The sequence below is a fragment of the Clarias gariepinus genome, chromosome 22 (assembly GCF_024256425.1).
Source record: "Clarias gariepinus isolate MV-2021 ecotype Netherlands chromosome 22, CGAR_prim_01v2, whole genome shotgun sequence".
Classification (NCBI taxonomy): domain Eukaryota; kingdom Metazoa; phylum Chordata; class Actinopteri; order Siluriformes; family Clariidae; genus Clarias; species Clarias gariepinus.
Window position 1 is genome coordinate 21,347,731 of NC_071121.1, and position 19,906 is coordinate 21,367,636.

Consider the following 19,906-nt stretch of genomic DNA (forward strand, 5'->3'; position numbering starts at 1 on the left):
TCTTACGTAGAAATCTAAAAAAGATAACGAGGTGAGAACATGAGTCTCGGATCTTTCGGGTATCAGTCCGGGACTATCGGCGAGCGCAGAAAGTGAGTCACATGTGCGGAACGCTCCAAGCCACAGTGCGTTTGAATTTTTCTTCAAACGGATTTAAAATCCGAGATGTGAGTACCTCCATTGTGTTCACAGAGGGCCATTAATCATTCCCATGCTCCTTTTCCTCATCAGTAAAAGTGAGTTTTAATGCGTTTCCCATTGAACTGGAGGCGGAAAAAAAAGCACCAGAGCTATTTTCAGTCTTTCAGATCTTCTGGCCACATTAAAATGGAACGGAGGTTATTGCACCGACCTGAAATCAGGCCCCCTTTCTGACGCGTTGTTCCTTGCTTCGCTTAACCGATCTGAAATAGCATCTGGCAGGAAAGAGAGGAGGAGGAGGGGGGAAAGAGAGGGGGGTGGCAGACAGGAAACTGATCAACTCGGCTCGCCAGTTTTTCAGTCCACAAAGTCTATTTGTCTTACTGTGTCATACCCCTGGCCCCACTTTCTCCACCTCTGTCTGTTTGTCCGTCTGTCTGTATTTCTTTCATCAGGGCTCCCAGCATTCAAAGGTCTCATCTGTACCTCTCCTAATCATTTCAGTGTGACTCCAGATATGTTTTTAGCATCGGGGAGGTAGACTGAACTCACCCCATGTCTCAGACTCGCCTCGGCCTCTTCTCCACACTTCTCTCTCTCTCTCTCGTAGACATATGCCCTCCACATTCCTTAGCTGAGTGCAGTGGGAATTCCTTCAGTGTTCCTTCCCCCAACGCCCCCACCTACCCCAGAAACACAGGAAATCTGAATATAAAGATGAGCAAGAAAAGGGGGAGCCCATTTTTTTTAGTTTTTAAATATAAGTACTTATTGATTGATTTCAATTCTCTTTTCTCATTCACCTGATTTGCATTTACGTTCTCAGTTCCTCTTTTGCATTTCACCGTTTCGATGTCTACTCTTTTATGATTATTATTTCAGCGTACTTGTAGCGCTAGGTAGTTTTGCAGCATTAACATATCTGTCTCGTCATTATAATTAACTGACGAAATTAACTCAAATACATATATATACAGTATATATATTTAAGTTCACTTCATCAGTTATGTAAGCTATTTTATTCTATTCTATTATGCTATTCTCTCTTTCTTTCTCTCCATATATATTGATCAACACACTTTGACTCTGTAACGTACCATCATCCTGAATTGCACATCTGATCTGTAGAGTTTTATGTCCTGTCATATTCAAATAAGTCATTTCTATAAACTCTTTGAAGTTAGTGTATTACCTCTTGTAGTCTGCCATGCTGACCCATGTGTGTATGTTCTGGCAGGTGGGTGCGCGAGTTCCTGAATGATGAGAACAGAGGACTGGACATTCTGGTGGAGTACCTCTCCTTTGCCCAGTGCGCTGTCGCGTAAGTCCTCAGCCTACCCGCGTTTTGTCAGGAGTAAACACACACACATACACACTCACACACACAAAGGAGAACAAACAAAAGTCCTCTGAGAACACTTCGGAGTTTCCTCCTGAGCTGATAAGGATATCAACACTGCTTGTTGAATGTGCTTATGAGGGTGAGACATGGTTCTGCTGATAATAACTTGTTGCAGTAACGCGCGAGGCTTTGCTGAGCCCTGCTGAGCTGTAATACACTCAAATTGTCCTTAGCTGCTGTGCCAAATAACCTTGAGCCCTTCTTCAAATCTGAGCTTTGTACTGTAGCTAATGCTCCTCAACCTTACCCCCATGGCCCCTGTATTTGTGCTTCTGTGTGTGTGACTGTCTGTGTGTACGCTGTGTGTATATGTGTGTGTACGGCTCAGGTTGGATTTTGATGGTCTGGAGAACATGGAGGACGGCTCACTGGACAAATCCAAGTCCTGGAGCAGGTCCATTGAGGATTTGCACCAGAATGGTTTCAGTACCCTGGTGCGCTCGGTGCGCCAAACGGTCCCCCGGTGAGTAACGTAGCTAATGTAGATGTGACGATGCTGCTGTGCTCACATCTATCTTATTGCTTTCTCTAAAAAGAGACGCCAGCTGGCTTTTATATCTGCTTGTGTGTGTCTCACCTGATAAAGCCTATGTAGGAACACGAACATGCTCTAAGAACACTGTGTGTAAGATGTGGAATTAATAATACTGATGACTAGATCAGAATTTTTTTACACAGATTCTGGAAAACAAGTACAAAAGGATGGAGAAATCATCACGGTCTTAACATATTAAAATAACATTTTGTCCTGACAATGGAGACTCCTTCCAAAAATACAAATATCCATCTCTTTAAGCTTCACCATATCAACATGACCTACATGCATTTTTTAAAGCATCCACTATACAAGGCCCAGTGAGGTCAGGACTGTGTGAGGCATGTGGCAATACCTCCCAGATGTGTTCCTGTAATGTGCAAGGGGTGTTGGTAAATGATGGTGTATAGAGTTCACACCAACAAATGCGTCTCTTGCGCAAGGTGGTGTCCAGTTATGCATCAATTTTCAAGGGTCAGGAGTTCCACTTGCTGAATGTTCACGTAAACCACTGCAGTTGGATGAACAGTATGTGACGGTCATTGAGGGCAGTTTAAATTGATGACCATGAAGATAGTCTAGCTGAATCTACAACAAGGAAAGTCACTTTTTTTATTAACGTCACCAACTTTCCCTTAAAATAGGAGGTTGAACTTTTAACCTCATAGCACACAGATATACCAGGGACTGATTTATGGTCATTCTATCTGATATCACCCTAATGAGGTTGGGTTCCCTGTTGAGTCTGGTTCCTCTCAAGGTTTCTTCCTGCTGTCATCTCGGGGAGTTTTATTTCTCGTCACAGTCACCTACAATATGGCTTGCTCACCAGGGACAAACTGATCGTTATATCAGTTTGGAAATATCAAAAAAACTTAACCTTAGGTTTTTCCCATTTATTTCCATTATTTCTTCATTCTGTGTAGCAGATTTGTAACGATGATCTTTGTTAAAAAGTGCTAAATGATGAAATTAAACCGAACTGCTGTGAGCTCCGAGCTCTGGATCATCATTCATGGACGGTTGGACTTCTTTAAAACATTAACACCATTCAGTGTGATGTGTTTACATCATTCAAACACCATGTCGTATCACCGTACTGCGCATGAAGTCTTCTGTAAATGTCACTCACTTTTTACGGCTTAATTCGCGAGAGATTTCATCACAAGTTCCAGGTTGGACTTCAGTGCCCTCTTGTCTCTTGTATGTAATTGAAATGTTTACTTTCACATGAATCAATTACTTTCCATTACATTACTTTTTCCAAGAATCTACAGTTTATTCCCATCCCTACTGTATTTGTTTGCAGTTTTTTTGTCTTTGCGTTGTCATTGCGACTGTAAGTATTATGAGATGTTTATATCCTGTGTTCAGTGTACAGGAAACATGAGATAAGCTCCCTTCATATTCAGACACCTCTTGAGACAAGAAGCATGTTACAGAAACCACATCACCACGTTTCTCCGTGTCTAGCAGTGTGCGTGCGTGCGTGCGTGCGTGCGCGGAGCAGGAGAGTGCGCTTGGCGGCTGGCGTGCTTTGTGATTTCCGATATGCGACCCACATTGCTGAAACAGCACACATCCGGAGAGCAGCACGCATACAAAACGACGAACTGAACCATCTGTTTTTGATAAAGCATATGTCTGGCATTACTATTTTGGATAACTCGTCACGTTTAGGGTTGGTATGAGTTTCATGCACAAGCTCGTCTCATATCTGGCTTTACATTGTCTGTTGTAGGTATGGCTCAGCAGCAAACAGCAAAACTATCAAAAACTCCAGGATAGTGAGTCAGAAGGATGATGTGCATGTGTGCATCATGTGTCTCCGAGCAGTCATGAACTATCAGGTACTTTCACACGATGAGCCGACTCTGTGGATGAAATCATGTGACACCCTGTACCTCCCTCTAGTGGTTTTACAGTAATATCAATACAGTAAACATCAAATGTGACTTAACGATTTTTGCAATCATTCCACATATAATGAATAAATACATAAATGAATGCATACAATATTTCTAATAATATCTGTCCTGTTTGAGTTCGCTTCTATTTAAATGTTAAGTAGATCTCGGGAAAACTGCTAAAAATGACAAATACATCATTACATAATTAAAGATGCAGTTATTTGACTTTGTTACAGCACCTGTCTGTTAATCCCTGGCATTAAAACAAAATCAAACCAGACCGATAAAGCATGTTTAGTCTGGTTTTTTGTCTTTGGGATCATTGCTTCGGATAAAATGCTTAAGTGAACATGTGAATTCGGAATCTTGGACCGCATAAACATTTAGCGTCAGCTCGTTAAATTACTGACTGATTAAAGGAGCACCAGATGAAAAAAAAAAAACATTACCTGGGAGTAGAGGTGTGCATGGCTAATTTTTATCGAAGGAAATATTTATAATCATCAGCCATGTGAGTCCTCAGAATTGAAAATGAGTTCTAGTTAGAGAATAATAAAAGTTTATTATAAACTATAAAGTTTACAGCTGTGTGTTCATGTGTTCTGTGTGATCTATTCGCTTTCAATTAACTCCAAATATGTTTTCTTTTAGTACGGTTTCAACATGGTCATGTCCCATCCGCATGCAGTTAATGAAATCGCCCTGAGCCTGAACAATAAGAACTCACGGTGAGTTAAAGCCCTTCATCGTTAACACCTCCAGTACTAAAGGTTGAATTTTCTGCTGGGAAAGTTTGCAGGACAATACAGCAATGACATGATCACCAAGTCTTATCGCTTACACTTTTTACCACCTAAATGTGGGTGTTAAAGCCGTGTAATGGTGTTTGAATGAACTCTTTATGGTGGCTTAACAACGTAATGTAATGTTTGTAAATGAAGCTGTTTGTCGCTTGGTGGGTTTCCTCCGGGTACTCCGGTTTCCTCCCACAGTCCAAAGATATGCAGGTTAGGCTAATTGGTGTTCCCAAATTGCCCGTAGTGTGTGAATGAATGTATGTATGTGTGTGTGTGCCCTGCAATGGATTGGCACCCTGTCCAGGGTGTACCCTGCCTCATGCACTAAGCCTCCTGGGACAGGCTCCAGGTCCCCCACGACCCTGAATACAGGATAAAGCAGTAATAACGATGAGTGAGTGACAGTGATTCATTTATCATAGTCATAGTCGTCAGCAATTTTAACTTATTTGACATTAAACATACTTGATATTAATTATTAATGAATTATTTTAACCAAACATTTTGGATTTGTCTTTTTTGCAATATTGCAAGTTTCACTTTCATTAAAATTGCCTATAGTATGATGGCTATCTATGACATATGGCTGCATCAGACAGATCCACCACAGTGTAACTGTCATGAAATTTTGAATATAAATATGTTAATTTTTTATTTTATTACCACATTTAGTTTTTAATAAATTTTTTACAGGGGAAGGATTCCATGGCATTGCCATCTAAAACTGTAATTGTTCATACTATTTACTATTTAATATGCATTATAGCTTAAATCGACAGAGGAGTATGTGTGTTTGTGTCCCAATTTCAATATATAACTCCTATTTTGGTGCTGTAGTGTTCAATTTTCTTCTCAAATAAAAATGATAGCAAAGTACAAATTAATGTAAACACGAAACTTATGAGTAACCCACTAAAGACACTTTTTACAAATTCTGGAGCTGTTAGTAATTTATAGTACATTTACAAGTTATACTGTTGTACTGGTGTCAATATATTTGGGTGCAGCATGTACGACAAAACTACAGAAAACTGGTCTTAGTGTCGTATTAATTGCACAATTTGTACCAGTCACTATTAGATATCTACATATCTCTAATACATAAAAGCTGACATCGTCAAGAACAAAAATGTCTTTGGGTCCCAACGGAGACCTAGTCTGGATGTTAAAGAGATGTCTTCAGCTCATGATTTGAAAGTTTTCAAACAATGGATACAAAGAAGAGCTTTTTCTCCCCTGAAGGACAGAGCGGCTAGGTGGATAAGGTTTAGTCTGATATATGACTTGTAACGTAAGCCTATTCATTGTGTAGATCTTGCTTTGACCTTTTTTTTCCTTGAAGGAGCCAAACATTCATGCTTGTCATTGTTTTTTTGGTGCAGGACAAAAGCACTGGTCCTGGAGCTTCTGGCTGCTGTGTGCCTGGTGCGAGGGGGCCATGAGATCATCCTCTCAGCATTTGATAACTTCAAAGAGGTAATATCCTAAAGCGCTGTACACAGTGTTGGATGCATGATATTTAGTCTGGACAGGGATATGAGTGTTGACAGTCGATAAGATTGGGTTACTGTGTGCAGTAGGGGAGTTCCAGTAAGCTATATGTACTGTAATGACACAGATCTTTAGAGTGTTTAGAAGGAATGGTGGGAAAGTTCCACATGTGTGTGTATCCACCAGGCTAAACTATTTTAAGCTTACCAAATACGAAACAACTGCAGCGTGTGATAAAGATCAGCAGTTTGGTGGGAGAGAGCTGAGTGCTGTAGCGTTGCTTAACCTTCCCCCGTTCTGCTTGTCCAGTCAGCTAAATGCCGGAAACCAGGAAATTACTACACTCTCACTGGAGCGGGCAGAACAATGTGGGAACCACTGCAAGATACGCAACAGCTCCCAATAACCCAAAGTGTCCAAGAAATCTGACCAAAACTGGCTATTGTCAATTATAAACAGTGGTTTCTCATTTTTTGGGAAAGACATCAATGTTGTAGTTGTATGTAGATCCATCCATCCATCTAGGAACCTCTATAGTCCAACTAGGTACCGTGGAGGCCAATGGTAATTACCAGTGAATTTATTTCCATTTTACAACCGTGGTGGGACCTCCGGTTAACATTCACACGTGCACTTACACACAGCGGGCAATTTGGGAACGCCAATTAGTGTAATCTGCAGGTCTTTGGAATGTTGGAGGAAACCCACCAAGCACGGGGAGAACATGCAACTCCATGCACACAGAACACAACGCGGGAATCAAACAGGGCGACAATAACCACTCTAAGCTTGGATGTTCAGTAGACAATAAGCCACCATGCTGCCTGGATGTAGATCGTTAGCTAGATTTTTCGGTCAGATTAGACAGAAGACTTGGCGGAAAGTTCAGTGTGGTTGAGAACCCAAACCCCAAGTAAAGTAGCTCAGGAACTGTAGAAGTTCAGAAGTTGAACAATGATCTACAATTTGCTATTTGTTGTTATATTTTTGAGAATGAAAAATGACTTTGTGTTAATTAAAGCAGTGCTGTGTACTAAATAATATTTAGACTCTAGCCCTAGATCATGTCACACACTCTTTTTTATTTTGAAAATTTTTCTTTATAAGTATAATAGAAATAACAAGCCTATATAATTTTATGCTGGTGGATATGTTTGGAATCAGTCTTTATTTTCCGTCCTTTGAAACTCATCTTTTCCCACGAATAACGGCAATTAAGTCTGGTTTTCTTTGCTAATGGCAGTCATTAGTCTATAACGTTTAGTCATATATCAGCTATTTCTTTTATTTAAACCACATCATTTTTTATTCTTGAACTTTTCAATGATACCACATTAGGGCCAAGTTGTTTGTTTGGATTAAACCCTTTAAATAATAAAGAAAATAACTTTCATACTGATAGACAGATATTTCCGCCACTTAATAAACTATGCTTTATTGACCCTAATTTAGGACCCCATGTGTTAAACTGCGGCTGATATTTTATAGATTAAATCGGTTTTGTTGCACAGATTTCTAACACCACTTCTTTACCCTAAAGGTATGCAAAGAAAAGCACCGATTCGAAAAACTGATGGAGTATTTCCGCTGTGAAGACGGAAACATAGATTTCATGGTAGGAGAAGCGCTTCGCTGAACCATATCCTGAGCTTTACCGTGTTACGTCTTTGTCATTTGGTCCCTGTTGTGTGTTGTGTTTCTGCTCCTATACCAGGTGGCCTGCATGCAGTTCATCAACATCGTGGTCCATTCTGTAGAGGACATGAACTTCCGTGTGCATCTGCAGTACGAATTCACTAAACTGGGTCTGGATGATTTCCTAGAGGTGAAAAGCTGCTTTTCATGTTAATGAATTTTGAACATTTGCAAGCGTATTTATGTACCGTGAGGATCTTTTGGAGATAAAACTTTAAAATATGAGTATAACTGATATTTATCTTCACATCTCTCATGTCTTACTTTTACTTTACATTGTACATAGCCTTGTCATTTCTCTGTCATTTTGAATTTTTCCACTTTTGGTGTCTGGATCCAGTACCAGAATTTTAGAACAAACCTGTTTATTTCTATTATTAAGAGCATTTTACTTACTGTACAAGGTTTTATGTTTTGTTTTTGGCGAAAAAATCTATCCTACATTAATTTAAAAATATGACGATCATTATTCCACAGTTTCACTACAGCTATTAGGGAAATATAAAGTTTTGTTAAAGGGCACCAATTTTACAAAAATTACATTTTAGTCATTTTTAGTCAAATTTCCTGTGTGTGTAGGAATAAATAAATTCCCTAAATTTCCATTTTTGTATCAAGCAGGTTATAAACCAGCCAATTAGATTTTCCCCCTAATGTGACCTCATATAAGGGAAACTAAAAGGCTTGTTTGGATGAGATTGAGGTATAAAAAAACTTAGAGCTTCTTAGAAAATATACTTAGAATATACTTAGACAATACTAAAAACTGTAACACAAACACTTTGTAGGATCTCTTAGGCTGATGTATAATTGTTCAGGTAGTAAAATATGGGTCCTTTAAATAGTTACATTTAAAGTTTGTGATTAACTTAATCTACAAGACATCTCTTAAATGGAGTGATAAAAATACTCATGTTTAAATTTTCTACAGTTTTGGTTTTATTAAGTACACAATTTAACATTTACTCTATTTTAATAATAAATTAACATTTTAAGGGGAGAAAATTGATCTTGTTTTAATCGAATTGTATATTGTATTTTAATCCTTATTAAAATCCCATTGTATATGCACTAGATGGAATTCTATCCAATATAGCAATAAAGCTCAAGTGCAACAATCACTTAATATTCAGTACAGGTACATGCAACATACAGCAGGAGTACCGCTAGGCCTTCTGGGCTTCTTGAAAAAAAAAAAATCCTAGGCCCTGAACATCGACAATGCCACCCCTTTTCAATTCCCTTAGCATTGTTAAGGACCCCTTGTCACTTATGGACCCTTGGAATTGTCCTTACCTACCCAGCCCTATAGGGCACCCAGGACTCGATGTGTTTCTACAAACCAGTAAATCCGCATATATCTTTGGCTATATTATTTAGTTCAATGAAATTCTTTGTATAGATTTATAGTTTAGTCAGCTTGTCCCTAATCATGGTGCATTGTAATTATGTTACTTATAATCCTGGGGTCTCTGTCCTGGCAGAAATCTAAACACACAGAGAGTGACAAGCTGTCAGTGCAGATCCAGGCATACTTGGACAACGTGTTCGATGTGGGAGGACTGCTGGAGGATGCAGAGACGAAGAACGTGGCTCTGGAGAAAGTGGAGGAACTGGAGGACCAGCTGTCTCATGTGAGAAATGATTGAGTCTTGTGTATACAATAAACAGTGTGCTGCATTTTTTATTAATTCATATTAATGTGTCTGTAAAATATAAGTCATGCATTATCATTTGACCCAAATACAACTATTAATCTTTTTTTCTACCCTACGTAATGCTAGCAAACAGTAATTTCAGATCTACAGTAGGTATTAAATCTCAGTGGTAGGTTGTTTTGGTGCATCTTGGGCCTGAGCAGCGGGCCAGACTATAGGCCATGAGATATCTTCATAGCAAAGGTCATTCTTGAGACATTCTGGGACGCAAATAGTGACACAATCTTGTACTCTCTCAGTAAAGAAGTCATGGGGTGGTGGAGAAGGGGAAAAACCCTAAAAAAAAATCCCCACACATTCCCTGATGTAAGCCATCAAGGCTGATTCAAAACTGAAAGTCATCCCAGTGGCTTTTCTGCCCGTATCTAAATTGTCTTAAAGTAGAAAGAGAAAGCATGACAGAGAGATAGAAGAGATACAGAGAGAGAGAGAGAGAGAGAGAGATCATTATTCTCATCAGCGGTGAAATGGTTATGGGACGGCTGCCCGGACGTTTAGGATCAATAACTCGCTCCCTTTCGCCTTTATGTTCCGCCTCATCTTTGGCTTTTCACTGCTCTTCCGCACGGACTAGGTGACAGAGAAGCTTCTGGACGTGGAGAATGAGACGGTGATGAAAGTCGCTGAGCTTGAGAAACAGCTTCTACAGAAAGACAAGGATCTCGCAACTGTTCGGGTAAGGCTGTAGGTTTTCTGTACTGCTTTACAAATGGATGCTGTCAGAGAAGGCAGAACAGTATGCAGTAATGTACAGTACAGCGCTGCGCTGTTAGATAATGTACATGGACTATTTGTGTTGTTATATAAAAGAGGTTAGAAGAAAATGATTCTTTTTTAGAACAAAAGTTTTTTTTTCTTTTAATGTTTGTAATTATTTTACTTGTAAGTAAATATCAACCAAATGTTAAATCGGAGCTCGGATAAGATATTTATTCATCTCGAAGGAAGTGCGGTCTACAGTACGGTCCAAGCAGGATGGTCCTTTACCACCAACTGATTTTAGTTTACCATTAATATGCAATATGATATCTTCAGATAAGACTTCCAATACAGATTTACATCGAACTTTAAACCAAACCAAAGTAAAAATAACCAAATAGAGCATTAGGGTTTCCTCTGCGTATTTCCAGTTTGCAACCACAATCCAACGACATGCAGTGACTGGCATTATCCATAGTGTATGGTTGGGTGTGTGCCTGTGGTCTGCAATGAGTTGGCACAACATCCACGGTGAACCCAGACTTGTGCTGTAAGTTTCCTGGGATAGACTGCAGCTAGCCGCGCCTCCACACAGGATTAGCCGTTTAGATAACGGATAGATGTAGAGGCTCTAAATATGACAGACTTCTCCCTTTGTTTATATATTTTGCTCTTTAATCATTTCCTCATGCTCCCTCTGTATACAGGAGACTTACGAATTGACGAGCTCTCAGGTGCGCACGCTTCGCCGTGTGATACAAGAGAAGGACGCCGCATTCCAGAGGCACACCAACATCGAAAAGCGTCTGCTGGAGCTCGAGCAGCAAGGAACGATCCGCCTGAGGAAGCAGCCTGACGGAGACATTGCAATCGAGGCCCTGGGTGGTGGTGGAGGAGGTAGTGGAGGAGGTGGAGGAGGAGGAAGAGGAGGAGGAGGAAGTATAGACAACATGACTGGAGCTCCTCTCGGGGACCTGAGCTCAGGCAGTACCATCCTGGGTATCAGTTTGCCTGCTGCTATTGTAGAAACGCCTGCACCTCCACCCCCGCCACCGCCACCTCCACCACCTCCACCTCTCCCCTCAGCAGGTAATGTGACAGAGGAATATGGTTGTACATGGCTAATGGAATGGCTAGTTGCTATATAAAAATCCCAAAGTGCTAAGGGCAGATTTGGAGACCGTAGAAAGCGAGAAGAGGTTAAGTTGGTGTTTTTGTTGGTTTTCAGATGTTATTGTGAAGATTCTATCATTTCAGTTGACTGCAGCGTTCTTCCTTACAGACTATCACATGTGCCACTTTTATATATGGTCCTACAATAGGTTTAATATATTTCCGAGAAGCAGGCGTGTTGAATGAATTTCAGATCGGAATTCACGTGGGTTTTTCCCAACGCACTTCATGCACATGTTTGTATAACTGTCATTACTTTCTTGGCAACAGAGCCAAACAACAATAGAACAATAAAAACAGTGAATATATCAAGTGGGGACAGGAGGAAGCTGGTGATTTAATTCATATTTGGGAAATCAGTTCTGAAAACTAGACAGATTCAATTGTGTCTAATATCAATCCAGGATTTTTTAGGATGTTTTATCCAATAAAATGTCAATGTAGTGATAGAACCATCCAGCCATGCATCTATCATTTCACCCAACCAATCAACCAATCAACAGATTTGGAAAAAAACCCAGAGGTAACCCATGTTGACATGAGGAGACCATACATAGACAAAAGCCTGAGTTTTGGATTAAACTTAGGACCAATTACGTCCAATTATGTTGGTTAAATGAAATGTAACTCTAAAGGTATAAACTAGAGTTCCACCCCAGAAACTGATGAAGCTTCCAGTGTAGTACCTTTTCCTTGGGCCTTATATAAGAGTCAAAACATACTGTATCCTACTCAATCATAAACTTTTTATACTTCCATGAATGTTTATGTCAACACATTTCTGTACATCATTTATAAACAAGTCGTGGCGAGTCCCTTCCATCATCTTCTCTCTAGAACTCCCAATCACAGATGGTTGTGGCATAATCCAAAATCAAACAAAACAATGTTTGGGAAACCAGTTGGACCGGTTGGACCAGTTGAAAAAAAAAAAAATAATAAACTCTAGTTATTCAACTCAGATCCAGTAATCAGTAGGACTTTTTTAAACATGACAATTTTGTAGCCAGTTGAAGATACAGGAAAGGGAAAGGTAGGGAGTTTCCATCAGCGCAGGAGAGCAGATACAAACATACACACCCTTTCTGCTAGGGAAACAGCTGTACTGGGGATACATTTGTCAGAGTGATCTCTGGCATCATTGCTGATACTGGTTTGGCAGTGTTGTATGTTTTACTGTCTGGTGGATGTGAAGCTTTCAGAAGAGTTCAAATGTGATGTCTGTTTTATAGCAGCGTGTCTACCACCTCCACCTCCGCCTTTGGCTCCTCCACTGCCAGGAGCTTCACCCTCAGTCATCCTCAGTGTTGGTTTATCAGGTGAGCATGTGACTACATTATCATGCAGACGTTTTGGGAATCCCAAGGCGCGTAAATGTATTTTGGTTCCGTCACCGTTTTCTTTTGGGAGAATCCAGCCTTTGTGTGGATATTGATTAGTTTAAGTTATTTGGGTTGCCAATACCTTAATTTTAGAAAATTCTTCATATTAAATAGACAAAGTCTTCCTCTTGAAGAAACAGGGACAATAATAATAAAAAATTTTCCTCTGTCTATAAATTTGTAGCCATTCGCATCAAGAAGCCCATAAAGACCAAGTTCCGCCTTCCTGTATTCAACTGGACTGCTCTGAAGCCCAACCAGATCAATGGCACTGTCTTCAACGAGATCGATGATGAGCGAGTGCTTGAGGTGAGTCTCACTTGGGCTATGCCTTGTCTTTGAGTTGTACCGTATTAAATTCAGTTCAGTTTTAATTATATAGTACTTTTAACAATGGTCATTGGTGCAAAGTAGCTTTACAGAATCAAAAAGAAAATTATGGAAATGGGTTTGAAATATGAATATATGTAAATATATATGAGTAAATATGAATAAATCAAAATGATCAGTTTGTCCCTGATAAGCAAGCTGAGCAAGGAAAAACTCCCTGAGATGGCACTAGGAGGAAACCTGGAGAGAAATCAACCTCATTTGGATGATCAGAGCATAATCAGAAATATGATCTGCAAACAGGGACAAAACTGCACTTTAATATACAAAACTAGAACTATTCTATAACTATAATGCCCACATGACATGCAGTGCCCTTTAAAGGTTTTAAAGCTCAACTGTAGGAGCTCTGGTTGGCTCCACCTAAACCCTGGTTAATCCAAACTGCTATGCGGGTGGTGCAATGCTTACCTCAATTGTGCAAGTATAAATTGAGACCTGCAAAACAATGAATTTTCGAAGGAATTTGTAACGTCTCACATTGTGTCTCATAATGTGTGGATGCCCCATAGATGCAGATTTACTCCGATGCATTGCTATTTGTATTGTTTTATGTCTAGGAGCTGGAGCTGGAGAAGTTTGAGGAGCTCTTTAAGACTAAAGCACAGGGTCCAGTGGTCGATGTGTCCTGTACAAAGAGTAAAACCTCCAGTAAGGCCGTAAACAAAGTTCAGCTGCTTGATGCTAATCGCTCCAAAAACCTGGCCATCACTTTACGCAAGGCCAACAAGAGCACGGAGGAGATCTGCAGAGCCATCCAGACGTGAGTAACCTTCTCCTGCTCATTTAACTCTCAATAATGGGAAATAGTATAATAATCATGTGAACAGGAGCACAGAGATGTAAGACAGACACTGGTGTAAGAGTGTTTACAGACAAAGTGAAATCAACACATTGAGCGAGGCAGTTGCAAGGATAAATGTAACTAACAGAGACATATAACTCAAAGGTACAACGCTGACGGACCCACACATGCCATGTTTTGTGTGATTTTGTGTGATTTAAACTTTGTGATTTAATATAAAACCGGTTCTAACAGTCAGTAATGCTTTTTTCACTAATATGTTGGGGTATGTAACAAAACGTTAAAGAGTCAGTAATTAAAACAAATAAACCCCAGAATCTTATCATTTGAATAATTCAATTTCACAGATTTTCCTGTACCACTCATATAACAAAAATAAACAATATTAAATGAACAAAAGTCAGTATAATGTAATTAATATGAACTGCAGCGGGTAAATTATGCGAGTGAAGAGAACATTCATGTGACACCCACGCTTACCATCTGACAAACATCATCTGTAATATCATCTAACAAGAAATTTGATTTGTTTTCCATTAGTGTTGCCGCATTATCCGTCTTAATAATTGCGTCTTCTTGGCCGAGTGTACTTTGAAATGATGCCAGGTTCCAGCTTTTATCTTCTTCCTGGATTACACCCTTAAGTCAGAGGAACTGATATGTGAATGTGTGCATGATTGCAGGTTTGATCTCAAGGCCCTGCCGGTGGACTTTGTGGAGTGTCTCATGCGCTTCCTGCCGACGGAGGCAGAGAGCAAGCTGCTGCGTCAGTACGAGAAGGAACGGCGACCTCTGGAGCAGCTGGCTGAGGAAGATCGCTTCATGCTCCTCTTCAGCAAGATCGAGCGCCTCACGCAGAGGATGAGCATCATCACATTTGTCGGGAACTTCAGCGACAGCATGGGCATGTTGACCCCGGTGAGACAGCCTAGTAATGAGGCTTCAATTATCTGTTTCTATTTCTATCAATTCTTCTAACACTAATACAACTCTTCTCTTTTATTACAACTACAGTACTACGACTGTTATTTCTACTTTAACTACTGCTCATGTTCCTGCTTATTCTGCTACCACCGTTAGAACTTCCACTACCAGTAAAAATGTCACTTATAATAATAGTATTAATAATAATTCTAATAATAATAATATGATACAAATGATACCAATTTAATCCGTTCCAGAGGCAAGTTTCTAAGGCAAAAAGTTGAATTGAGGAAATTATTTTCACATAAAAAATTATGTAAATGCAGATAATTCATTCCAGCCATCTAAAAATCTTTCCAATATTATCAATTCCCAACACTATAATCATGTATTTGCAAATGAAAAAACAATCGAAACATTCGGAAACGGCATGTAGACAAAGTAAAATATGAAATAAATAGATATTTAACCTAAATTAACCTCAATCTATGATTCCATCGTGCACCGGCTGCTTTAAAAACAAAACTGAAAGTGGCTCCTTTTTCTTCTTGCTACTGTTCTTGCGACCCATGGTGATATGTCTTTACGAAAAAAAAAAAAAAAAAAAAAACTGGCTTCACTTGGCTTTTCGCTGAGTTTTAAACGGCTAATGAACTTACGCGCAATAAGCGCTTCGTACGCTGTGGTAGATTTCATGCAATATTTCAGCTCTTAAGGCAAAGATTTGTGGGGCGGGGCATTTCTATGCAGATGTTCCGCTGTAATACTACTGTACTACTGCTACTCCCGATAATGCTGCTGCCTCTATGACTTTAATCCTGATCCTCCTACTGTATTATTACTGTACTCTCATGTACAACCATACTACTGCACTTACTATTACTACTGCTACTAATGTTACTAAGACTAACACTACTATCATGAAACTAACATTTATGATCATTTCCAGCTTTCTCTCTGATATTAATACCAGTAATACTACTAATAATACTCAATTAATCTGCCCATATTCCAGCATCCCTATTACAACTACTATATCTACTCCTTATCCTCCATGTCCTCCCACTAATATTACTTCTGGTACTACTAGTACTACCATTAATACTTTTATTTCTTTACCCACTATTATTACTAATACTACTTCTAATACTAACACCACTACCAATATTTCTACTAATATTACTACACCTAAAACTACTATAAAACTTCTGGTAAAATGTACTAAAAATAATCAGTGGATATCATCATCTTTTATTTTTCACAGCAACTCAATGCTATCATTGCTGCCTCAGCCTCTGTGAAGTCTTCTCCAAAGCTGAAAAGAATGCTGGAGGTAGGAGATGCCATGTTTCTGCCATGTGCTAAACTCCAAAACTAGGATGTCTTTAGGATGCCTAAATTTCTCATGAGTGGTAACACTATGAATTCCAATATCATTCTTTCCTCCCTTGTCTATGTACAGATTATTTTGGCCTTGGGGAACTACATGAACAGCAGTAAACGAGGCTCGGTCTATGGTTTCAAGCTTCAGAGTTTGGATCTGGTATGGTGGATGACATGATAGATTGTTACACTGCGTTAATACAATGTACAGTAGACGCTTAATCTGTCCGAATGACCGAACTGTCTTTTGTTTGCATTGTTCCAGCTGCTGGACACGAAGTCTACTGACCGCAAGATGACGTTACTGCACTACATCGCTCTCATAGTGAAGGAGAAATACCCAGAGCTAGCTAACTTCTACAACGAGTTGCACTTTGTCGACAAAGCCGCAGCAGGTAAAGCTGAATGCATGAGGAGGCAGATATCATTCGTCATTCAACACTTACACATGGGATGATGCCCTTAGCTTTAGAATTAACTTTTAACGTTGTACACTTTTCCTGTGAGTTGACGTGAGCAAGTTTAGCAAGTTTAGTCAGACTCAAGTCAGTGTCTCTTGGCTGTGATTACGTTACACATGCACATATGTGTGTGTGTGTGTGTGTGTGTGTGTTTGTGTGTGTTTGTGCAGTGTCTTTGGAGAATGTGCTGCTGGATGTGAAGGAGCTCGGAAAAGGAATGGAGTTAATCAGAAGAGAGTGCAGTCTGCATGACCACGCTGTCCTCAAGGGCTTCCTGCAGGCCAGCGACCTGCAACTGGACAAGCTGCAGAAAGATGCCAAGACCGCTGAGGTAACACACACAATCCTTTGGAGAACCATGCATAGGCATACACTGATCAACCATAACATTACTGTATAAGCACTGACAGGTGAAGTGTCCTGGGATCTGGGAGTGGGGAGGATATGTTAGTCAAATTACCATTTTGTCTATAAAGCTTGATGTGTTGGAAGCAACAAACATGGCCAAGTGTAAGGATTTGACTGACTTTGCCAAGGGTCAAATTGTGATGGTTGGACGACAGGGTCAGGGTAACTCTAAAACTGCAGCTCTTGTGGAATGTTCCTAGTCTGCAGTGATCAGGACATCGTTGAACCGTTGACAGGCTTGTCATGGGTGGCCAAGACTCACTGATGAACATGGGAGCGATGGCTGGCCCCTGTAAGCCTATCCAATAGAAGCACTACTGTAGTTCAAATTCCTGAAGAAGTTAATGCTGATGTCAGTTTGCTGCATATGTGGTTGTGTAGCCACAGACCGGTCAGGATGGCCATGCTGACTTGTGTCCACCTCCAAAAGCATCTACAATGGGCGCATCAGAACTGGACTACGGAGCAATGGAAGAAGGTGGTCTGGTCTAATGAATCATGTCTTCTTTTTCATCATGTGGACGGCCATGTGTGTATCAACCCATTATGTGGCGAAGGCAAGCTGCCATGTTCTGCAAAGAGGAAACTCAGGTCCTGCCATTCGTGTGGAAGTTACTTTGATACATACTACCTATGAAAACATTTTTGGTGGCAGCCTCCGAGTGGCGCAGTGGTAAAGCGCTCGCCCTATCATCCAGGGATCGCTGGTTCGATCCTTGGGTGATGCTGTTAACCTCTTACAGGGGAGGCCTAGAGAGAGCTGATTGGCCGAGCTCTCTCAGGGGGGAGGGATGAGAGGTACTAGTGCTTCCACATTAATGACGGCTCTACAAGCCAATCAGGGGAGTCTGTGTGCGCTCCCGCAGGCGAAGGGAGCCACATGGATCGGAGGAAACACGTGGGTGGGTCTGCGGCCCTCCTGACTGATTGGTAGTGGAAGCTTAATGTTTATGCCTTTAGCGACGGGGTGGAATTGGATATGACTAAATTAGGGGAGAAAATCAGAAAAATTCGAAAAAAAGGGGGATAAAGTTATAAAAAAAGAAAACACTTTTGGTGACTAAGTACATCCCCTTCTTTGAAACAAAATACTGTACCTTGATAGCAGCGATCTCTTTCAGCAGTAAAATGCACCCTGACAAACTGAAAAAATGGTTCAACAATAGGTAGAGGGGGCGGCACAGTGGTGTAGTGGTTAGCACTGTCGCCTTGCACCTCCAGCGTCTGGGTTCGATTCCCAGCCAGACTCGATTCCTGTCTCTGTGTGCATGGAGTTTGCATGTTCCAACCCTCATGGGATAGACTCCAGGCCCTCCGCGACCCTGAATACAGGACAAAGCAGTATAGCCGATGAGTGAGTGAATAGGTAGAGGAACACAACAATGAGTTCAAGGTTTCAATTTGGCTTGAAAGTTTTTGAGATCTTAACATAAATCGAGCATCTGTGGAATATGCTGGAAAAACAAGTCTGAACTCACAACTTATCAGATTTATCACAGATGGTGCCACAGCTTAGCTTCTGAGATCTAGTTGAGTCCATACCTCACCAGGTCAGGGCTGTTGTGTGGCAAAGGGGGACCTACTCAATTATTGAGGCACATGGTCATAATGTTATGGTCGATTGGTGGTATTATTAGTGTAAAACCTTATTCACTGTAACTGTTAACTATACAAGTATTTTGTATTCTCATCTTTGTGTGAATGCGCCTACAGGAGGCTTTCAACACTGTGGTGATGTACTTTGGCGAGAGTCCCAAGACAACTCCTCCATCAGTGTTCTTCCCGGTGTTCGTGCGCTTCATCAAAGCTTACAAAGTACGTTCAGCTTCATTTCTGACTCAAACACACACAGCACCTGCACTTACTGTATATACATGACGTATTACGTGTATCATTATATGACCGATCAGGAATGAGGAAACACCTGCGAGACGATGGAACACATCATAAAAAACAGAATTAGAAATCCTGTTATTCATGCACCAGCATGGCACGGCATGGCAGACGACTTATTCAGCGGTACAGTGCAGCTAATAGAATTCCTGTGTACTGTACTTATTATCTCCTGGGAGTTTAAAGGGTTAAATCAGGACTCTCCACTCCAGAAAGACGAGAGCAGGTTGTGTGGGTGAGGGGAGGAGAATGACGGATGAATAACAGGAAGATGCAGCTGCGTTTAGTTAAAGAGCACTGCCTGTGTTTAGGCTGGGTTTGAGCACTCCCCGCTCTGACCCGGACACACACTCATACACACGCCTGTTCCTCACATTGTCCTTCACGTGGATTTATGGACCTGCATGAGGAAGCGGGCAGTCTCAGGGTCTGTTTTGTGTGTCTGTGTGTGCATGTGTTTGTACATAATTAGAAGTACAATTACAATGCTGAGATTTTCTTTCTTGGAATATCCGCTCAGACTGTTCGGACATGTAGAACCATTAAAGCTGAACATCTGTAACCATGTTTGTTTGTGTGTGTGTGTCATTTTCAGGATGCAGTTGAGGAAAACGAACAGAGGAAGAAACAGGAGGAAGCTATGAGAGAGAAACTGCTTGCTCAGGAGGCCAAACAGCATGACCCCAAGGTATGGCAGGT

At 40.6% G+C, this 19,906-nt stretch overlaps 1 protein-coding gene across 5 annotated transcripts in view; it reads left to right on the top strand.

Moving 5' to 3' along the window:
• The window catches only part of fmnl3 (formin-like 3), a 51,465-nt gene that overhangs the window by 24,503 nt on the left and 7,056 nt on the right, over positions 1-19,906 (top strand). For 3 of the 5 annotated variants that reach the window (XM_053482062.1, XM_053482063.1, XM_053482059.1), the window contains exons 5-24: positions 1,379-1,462; positions 1,872-2,006; positions 3,820-3,928; positions 4,640-4,716; positions 6,168-6,261; positions 7,817-7,891; positions 7,991-8,101; positions 9,456-9,605; positions 10,264-10,365; positions 11,096-11,477; positions 12,794-12,880; positions 13,128-13,252; positions 13,894-14,096; positions 14,822-15,056; positions 16,327-16,395; positions 16,525-16,605; positions 16,711-16,840; positions 17,077-17,237; positions 19,028-19,129; positions 19,803-19,895. In XM_053482062.1, coding sequence (XP_053338037.1) covers positions 1,379-1,462; positions 1,872-2,006; positions 3,820-3,928; positions 4,640-4,716; positions 6,168-6,261; positions 7,817-7,891; positions 7,991-8,101; positions 9,456-9,605; positions 10,264-10,365; positions 11,096-11,477; positions 12,794-12,880; positions 13,128-13,252; positions 13,894-14,096; positions 14,822-15,056; positions 16,327-16,395; positions 16,525-16,605; positions 16,711-16,840; positions 17,077-17,237; positions 19,028-19,129; positions 19,803-19,895 — 2,605 coding nt within the window. The remainder of the gene's footprint in view (positions 1-1,378; positions 1,463-1,871; positions 2,007-3,819; positions 3,929-4,639; positions 4,717-6,167; positions 6,262-7,816; positions 7,892-7,990; positions 8,102-9,455; positions 9,606-10,263; positions 10,366-11,095; positions 11,478-12,793; positions 12,881-13,127; positions 13,253-13,893; positions 14,097-14,821; positions 15,057-16,326; positions 16,396-16,524; positions 16,606-16,710; positions 16,841-17,076; positions 17,238-19,027; positions 19,130-19,802; positions 19,896-19,906) is intronic. The other 2 variants (XM_053482061.1, XM_053482064.1) reach the window with 2 other exon arrangements.